The sequence below is a fragment of the Pinus tabuliformis genome, chromosome 4_2 (assembly GCF_031772625.1).
Source record: "Pinus tabuliformis cultivar Carrire ecotype Pingquan chromosome 4_2, CPIR1, whole genome shotgun sequence".
Lineage (NCBI taxonomy): Eukaryota > Viridiplantae > Streptophyta > Pinopsida > Pinales > Pinaceae > Pinus > Pinus tabuliformis.
The window spans coordinates 657,716,393-657,725,061 of NC_142304.1; the positions used below are offsets into that span (position 1 = coordinate 657,716,393).

The window sequence follows — 8,669 nt, forward strand, 5'->3', positions numbered from 1 at the left end:
AAAAAACCACGTATTGAAAATACCAAAAAAGGATGCAAAAATTGACACTCTTTTTGGGTGCATTCTACCTAGCACAATAAATCATCCATGAGAATAATTATGCGACAAATATAAAAAATACAAAAAATTCTCCTAATTGTTCTTTTCTTTTCATAAAGGGGGGCATAATAGTTCATGATAAATAAGTTGTGGCAATACGTGTGATTGTTTCTCTATAGCAAGAGAAGTTGTTAGTGCTTAGAGATTTTTTTAATGAATATAAAACATTCTTCAAAATGTCCACCTTTACGAGTAGCATATTTGATCCGAACTTAAACAGGAACGTAACAACTTACAGATATAATTATAAACACAAAGATGCAACAGAGAAACACTTCATTTCATTAATTACAAAATACTTAACTATGCTTACAAACATAATGGAAATAAGATAGCTCGGGCGATGGTAACTTATCTCTCAGAAGAGATGTGGCGGTTACGTGCCTCTAAATTGTGTTACAATGAGGCTTAAGGGCCTATTTATTATTGGAAAACATGAGAAAACCCTAAACAACCAAAATCCTAACCTGTTGGGGTTAGTTGGGCAGCCAGCTTCCTAGGGTCGTAACTCGGTCATATTATCTCCACTTGGCGCATACGACACCTTGTTCGAAAGGTCTCTCTGAGTACTACAGGTTTCACTGCATGCCCTTGCCTATGGCTACTAGCGTGTCGCGGACCCCAAAAAAACGCCATTTAGGGGGTCAAAACTGATCCAGAAGTTCAGGACCCAAAAACTGTTAAAAATAGTAAATGTTGAAATGAACCAGGAAAGAAATGAAACTCACTGGGGGTTCTAATTGGAATAGGGTGGTGGCCACCAATATCCACCTAAATCAACCTTCATATATTCATTTATATCTCTCATAAAGTGATAGTGTACATCAATATGTTTTGTATTATAATGATAAGTTGCTTTATTCATCATGAATATTGCACTTTAACTATTGCAACCTTTCCTTAGAGCTTGTTGTACGAACCCATACTTGAACACAATCTCTATAACCTTAAAGCTTCCTTGATTGTATGATTGGTTTTCATGTGTTTAGATTCTATATTTGAGAGTGTCACTATAGATTGCCTATTTCTCATCCAACTAATTTCTCCCCCAAATAAGTTGAAAACATATCCACTAGCAAAATTTTTGCAATCCATATCTCTTGCCTTGTCGACATTAAAAAATACATGTATTTATAACATTTTTTCCAATCTTTATCTTCCTTGATAGCATCATCCATAACCAATAGTGCCACATAAATACTTGAAAACCACCTTTAATATTGTCCAATGCTACTTCCATGGTTTTGACAAATACCTAGCTGGTACTCCCACTACATTTGCAATGTCTAGTTTATTACAAATCATTGCATACATCAAATTGGTAGTCGTAGTAGCATATGGAGCATGGGGAATGTCCTCTTCCTCTTCCTACATCTTGGGGTAGTGATATGCAGATAAAATTATAGTTATAGGAAGAGGGATCTTTACCAGTTTACATTCCTACATTTTAAACCTATAAAATATTCTCTAGCCATACATCCTTTGATTTAAACATTTTTTCTTGTTTTCCAAATCTCTTTTAATTTCCATGCCCAAAATGAAATTTGTAACACTAAGATCCTTCATGTCAAATTTAGAGGACAACTATTTTTTCAGATCATGGATGATTTCCTTGCTATTTCTAGTTAAAAACATATCATTTACATACAAGACCAAATAAGTAAGATGATCACCAACTAATTTCAAATGTACACAATGATACGATTTCATCCTTGTGAGTCCAAGTCCAAATATGTAGGTTTCAAATTTTTGATAATGCATCCTTGGTGATTACTATAACCCATATAAGGACTTCTTTAGTCTCCATATCATCTCTTTATTTCTCTTTAGTGCAAATATTTCTTACTATTTCATGTGGATTTATTCTTATAGAACCCCAGGTAGGAATGTTGTCTTCATGTCTATCTATTCTACAAAATCAAAGGATAAACAATATATAAAAGAAATATAATAAAAGTTAAATTTGAAATAAATGATTTTTTTTACCAAATTCAATTCCCTCTATCTGGGAAACCTTTTACTACTAAAAAATCTTTTTATTTCTCCACTTTTCCTTTTGCATTTAACTTCTTCATAAACAGAAGTTTGATGCCAATGGCATTTCTTCCTTCAACATCTCTACTAGATCCCAAGCCTAGTTCTTATCAAAGGATATCATTTCTTCAACCATGGCCATTTTTCCATTGTTTTCCATCCTATGAATTTGCTTCCTCTCTAATAGTTATAGAGTCATCATTAGTGATAACCAAATTAATTTTGAAAGGAAATCAAGTGGAATATTAATTTATAGTTTCATTATTTCCCGAACTGATATTCTCAATACCAAATAATGTGGCTCTTGTCCTTATAATTCCTATTATTCTATAAATATTTATTCACCATCCTTCAATCCAAACTCTACATTCTCTGGTTATTTCTTCCTTGGTGGGACATCCTATTTGAGGACATCTTTGATTTCTCTAAATACAACATCTTTACTATACACAACCTTCCTAATTTATGGGTTCCAAACCTTATATCCTTTCAAACTATCATCACAACCAATAAAGATAAACTTATCATCTTTATTATCCGACTTGCTCCTAATTTCCTTTGGAATGCGTAGATAGGCATCATATGTAAATATTTTGATATGTTAAAGAGATGGTTTCTTACTAGGACATACCTCATGTGAAGTCTTATCATCCAACACTAATGAGGGTGATCTATTTACCAAGTAGCACGTAGTATCCATTGCCCCTTCCTAGAATCCTTGTCCTAATTCAACACCACTAAGCAAGTTCCTTTCTTCTTCTATTAAGGTTTTCTTCATCCTTTGAACAAATCCATTATGTTGAGTTGTGTATGGAGTATTGTTCTACCTTTCTATTTTACTCTTCTCACAAATTCATCAAATTCATTCCCATAGAATTATCCACCATTATCCATCCTCAATATCATAATTTTCTTCTATGACTAATTTTCCACAAGTGATCTAGATGGATAATGGTGACCACCACCTATTTCACTAATCCAACAATTTTATATCTTCTAGGCAAATTATTTATGGTTTTTTTGGGTCCCAAATTTTTAGGGTTATTTTTAGGCCCTAAATGATGTTTCTTGGCCATTCAAGGGCTAGGGGTCCCATGGAATGTGCTAGATCCATCCAAAAGTTGTCACCCTTGGATAGTTCTCTCCAATGAGTTGTTCTAATCCTTAAAAAAATAATGTATGCAAAATTTATAGCTCCAAGAAGTTGATGTACCAAGTTACCACCTTGGGGCCTATAAACCTTCTGGCATTTCATCTTATAGGGTTAAAATTTTGAACCTCTAGGGTTCTTTCTTATGTTATAAGGTCATTATTTCATGCTCTTGTGATAATGTTTTGTGATTGTGTGTAGCTTCCATCTCTCTCTCTCTCTCTCTCTTTCTCTCTCTCTCTCTCTAGAGACAACTACCGCCATTCTATCCAGTTTATGGTATAAAATATTATGCTATTTTATTTATTAATAGAAGTTGGGTTTTCACTACATTACTATGCTCTTGTCTATATTTCCCTATGGGTGTGTTTCATTTCCTTTCCCAATTTTCAATGTGCTCCTTGTACAACATATATCAGTGATGTTGAAGAGATATGTTGCTTGTCATTTCTTGGTGCATGTCCTCAATGAGATTAGGGTACAAATATTTTGGTCTCAATCTAGTTTCACGTGGGAATGATCACTCTTGTCAACCCAAGTGGCCTCCCATACAAAAAGAAAAGAGATAGGATGAAGTGGGAGATCCTATCAAGTTGTTGCTCAAGGAAGTACTCATGCAATAGAGAAATGAGATGATGAAAAATTTCACGGACATCCTTTGAAGATTGCCAATAGAAGCGAAGGAACCATCAACAAGCAATACTTTTAGAGGTACAACAAATTCAAAATACAAGTTAGTTTGGATATCCCGTGGATTAAATCCTAAATATATATATATATATATATATATATATAAATAACTCCAAAAATTCATTATTTTATGTAAACTCAAAACTTTTAAAATTCATAACCTTCCATTAACTCAAACATTTCTATATACAAAATTTTGAAACCTTTAATTTCATCTTTCAAAATATAATGACTCTTTCTCTTTTATAAATGTTCAAATTTCTTATATTTTCAATTTTTACAATTTATCATAAACCTTAAGATTTAAGTTCCTAGCATTCCAAAGTGTGGAAATAAATATAGAAGGTTGAAAAGTTAACACAATAAGATATAGCATATTTTTCAATATACAAATTCTTAATATTGTTGTAGAGTGTGGGTGAAGATCAATATAAATACAAATATGTAAAAAATAAATTTCTAACATCACAACCAGTTAAGCTCCAGGTTTATAACATATTTTCTCATTTATAAATTTATAAATATAAGATTAACAAAAAGTCATTTTTAGTTTGATTATTTATTTTGGAAATATTTTGAAATTTGCAATCAAATTAAAATTAAATTTAATAGAGTTAAGATATTCTTAAAATATTGATATATATAAATAAATTCATTGTCACTCAAATTACATAGCATAAGCAAAGAAATCACCATTTAAACAATTATAAAAAAAGATTACCCTAAAAAATAAATATTTGTTTTAATATTAAAATAATATTGAATTAGCTTAATTTTTATATAAGCAAATATATTTTTTTTTAAATTAATTACTTAAAATAATCATTCCTTTCATAGATCCATTTATCTATATTCCTTTCCTAAATCCACGTATCTATATGATGTAATTTGTTATTTGATGATTTACATAATAATTTTATTATTTTATTAAATAAGTATGAAAAAATAAACCTAAATTAAAAATACAAATTACTTGTACTTGAAATTTAGACTAAGAAAATATACAAAATATTTTTCATTTATCATAACAACGATATTTCAATAATATTTCTTATACGCACATGAATTTTAAATATCTTTGGCAAATATCAGATCTTATAATAAAAATGACACGAATTCGGATATTGCTAATTACAGAAAGAGTCAGAAATCGCTACAAAAGTATTGCAGAGCATTCACATTGTATTTTTACTTTTCTAACTGCCTTACGCACCGTGATTTGGACCACGCGTTGGTTTGCCGTTTCCGCGAAGTACATACAAACGGTGCCAAAGTTGTGGGTAATTTTGTGCACGTTCATGCGAAAGAGAAACGCACCGCGTCTTGCAACGTATCGAGGAGGTTTAGATATGCATGACTGAAAAGAGTGGTCAGTTTGAATGAACATGAACTTGCGTAGCCGTCGTGATGTTGGCCACGCGTTTGTTCGACGCGGCTCCTTCGAATGCCGTTTTACGTCACCTTCAGTTATTGGGCACTGCATTGGTTTTACGCGGCTTTTACGGATGCCATTTCAATGAAGTCTGAAAAAGGAAAATGCTTCTAAAGGCATAACGTTGGGTTAGGTTGGATTTATTGGGGAAGCTTCCACCTCAGCCGGGAGCTCTTCTGATTTTCTCTCTCCCAACTACCTATATATAGTAGACCAGTTTTAGGCTGACAACTCGGTTCTTTCAATAAATCCAGAAGGAAAAGTCGGATGATATAAACAAGGCTCTGTAGTGTTGTATCTATTGTTTTTTAATCACAGCGGTAAGGATGGCAGTCTCCAAGCGAGGGAGAGATGAGTATTGGAATGGCTGGTTGAATTTGCCAGACGCGAAGCGAATTAATGGCGGATTAACCTTAGCGAATGGCAATGATGTCTCAGAAGAGAGCGACGTAGGGATCAAGGCGGTTATAAATTCTCTGGATAACGAAATTGGGTTGAAGACCCAATCAGATCATAATATCGACTCCACCGATGGAGAGGAGGGCAGTGCTGACCAGATGGGTTCAAAAAAGCATGGCGAATTAACTGCAGACCGGAACTCTCAAGTGACCTCGGTGACTTCTGATATAGGAGACTTCACATGTTACGAAAATGCTCGCGTAGAGCTTGATTTGTTCGTAGATCAGTTTAGTCCGGATGAACTTGGAATCATCATGAGCTATGCCGATGGAGATTCAATTCCGGAAATTATGTATTTGGATGCTGTGCATAGCTATGATGAGACCAGTAAAGTTTTCTATGGGTCCCTGTGGGAGGATGATATTTGGCAGTTGAATGAACATCCAGTCATTCAAAATGATTTTGCATTGCCACAGCCAGAAGAATTTGGAATTAATGGAATCGAGGTTCATGACGTTTGGGACTAGACCATTCGACGTGTCAACGCCAATTAGAAACCATTGTATTTGAGAAAGAACTTTGCCTCTCTTTGCAAGTTAAAAACATTACCAATCCAAGCTATTTCCATTGATCTGTCTTAGATTTGAAGCCGTTGTCACTCAAAATTGTATCTGAAAAGACGAAGGCGGACGTGAAGCCTTCGTTTTCATTCTGCTGAACATATGGTTTCGCGTTGTTTAATAATATCTAAAATTTCACAAAACAAGTTTATCAAAATGTTCGATAAAATATTTAACTGCAATGTAATGACCTTTTTTTTACTATCAGTAACCTAACGGAATAGGATCGTCTCATTTTTCTCCCAAAAAAACCACCAACGCCTCCAATCCTCAGATCTGTTTTAGAATATTGGGTTTTCTTAGGTGGTTAATTACACACTGCAATTATCATTAAATAAGATCTGTCTTAGAATATTGGGTTTTCTTAGGTGGTTAATTACACTCTGCAATTATCATTAAATAAGCTTATAAAGACCGAAGTCAATATCTCAAACCGTCCAATGTTCAAAATTGTTGAAATATTAATTTCCCTTGGGCGGCATTCATTTCGGGAAAACCACCAGTTTTGTATCACACCACCTTTCAGCGTTTGTGGTATTTTCCAGAGGGCCTCCAAACACCCCGACCAAAGACAGGCGTCCACTGTACGATTCTAAAACCACCAATCTCCGAGCCGGTAAACTTCGTTTGGGCCTCCAAACACCCCGACCAAACGACAGGCGTCCACTGTACGATTCTAAAACCACCAATCTCCCAGCCGGTAAACTTCGTTTGGTTCGTGCGACTTAAGCAAGTGAGGTTCGTGCTTGTAGTTGTTTGTTGCAATGTAATTTTTTTTTATTTGAATATGCAATGTGAAAAGTAATGAAAAATTTCACACAGGAGTGAATGGGAAAGTTTTTTTTACAGCAGTAAACTTATGTAAGAAATTTTATTTTGCAGCAGTGAATATAAAAGTTTTTTACATAGCAGTGAATGAAAATTTTACACAGCAGTGTAAAATTATTTGTAAAAGAGGCAGAGTAATTTTGTTTTTTGGTGGAAGTTTTTGGTGAATCCCTCTGAGAGAGAGGAAGAAATTTGTATCAGAAAGATTATGAATTAATACAAGTTTATTTTGGTTCAGAAACTCTGCTTTGCTCAGAAATTTTATTTGCTTCCCTGTGTTAAATATCCTATGGAGATATCCTATGGAGAAAAACAAAGCATTGTTTCTGTGTCCAGTTAATTTGTGTTTGAAATTACCAGAAATTTCCATCATGGTATCAAAGCAGATCTAGGCTCTTTGAAGGTGTAAAGAAGCTGAAGGAAGGTTCCTTTTGTTGCAGCAATAAATCCTCTCCAGCAAAGTGAAGTCTCAGGCAAAAGAATCCAGGTATTCCTCAAAGTTTTTTTTTTTTGTTACTGTTGAAGAAACGATCAGTATTTTAAATACACAGTCCAATATTTGAAGCATAGCTGAGAATGCAAGGAATGACCAACACAAGCACTAGCATGGGTATGTTTAATACCCAGCTCTCACAGTTTAATGGGAAAAACTATGACTATTGGGCAATAACCATGAGAGCCCTGTTTGCTTCTCAAGATTTATGGGAATTAGTTGAGGATGATTTTGAAGAATCAGCAAATGAAAATGAGTTTAATAGGTTAACTCAGGGAGGGAAAGATCTATTGAAGAGTAATAGGAAAAAGGATTCAAAAGCCCTCGTATTTTTGTATCAGTCAGTGCATGAGAGTGTGTTTCCAAGGATAGCAGCAACCAAGACATCCAAAGAAGCATGGCAAACTCTCAAGACAGCCTATCAAGGCATGGAGAAAGTGAACTCTGCAAAACTACAGTTACTGAGGAAATATTTTGAGAATTTGTGCATGAAGGAGTCAGACAATATTGACTCATTCTTCACACATGTAATTGGTCTGGTCACACAAATAAGGACTCATGGAGAGACTCTTGAAGAAAGGAGGATTGTGGAGAAAATATTGAGGGTCCTACCCTCAAAGTTTGATATGATTGTCACCACCATAGAAGAGACAAAGGATCTCTCAAACTTTTCAGTTGATGAACTTCATGCATCACTGATGACACATAAGCAGAGGTTGAGTAGAAATCAAAACTCATCTTTAGAGCAAGCCTTCAAGACCCAGATGTCCTTTGGAAGAGGAAGAGGTCAAGGCAGAGGAAGCAAGAGAGGAAGAGGCAGAAGCCAAAACAGAGGTGGAAGAAATAGTCCAGCAAATGCTCAAGGAAGAGGTAGCAATCTAAATTAGAACCAAGGCCAAGGCAGCAGTCAACAAAGTGGACAAC

General features: G+C 34.5%; 1 protein-coding gene across 1 annotated transcript; it reads left to right on the forward strand.

The window, feature by feature from the left end:
• The first annotated feature begins 5,656 nt into the window (after positions 1-5,656).
• LOC149171124 (uncharacterized) lies at positions 5,657-6,421 on the forward strand. Its single transcript, XM_089427445.1, has one exon. It carries the CDS (start codon positions 5,732-5,734, stop codon positions 6,329-6,331), a length of 600 nt encoding a protein of 199 aa, XP_089283571.1. The 5' UTR covers positions 5,657-5,731; the 3' UTR covers positions 6,332-6,421.
• Positions 6,422-8,669: the final 2,248 nt, after the last annotated feature.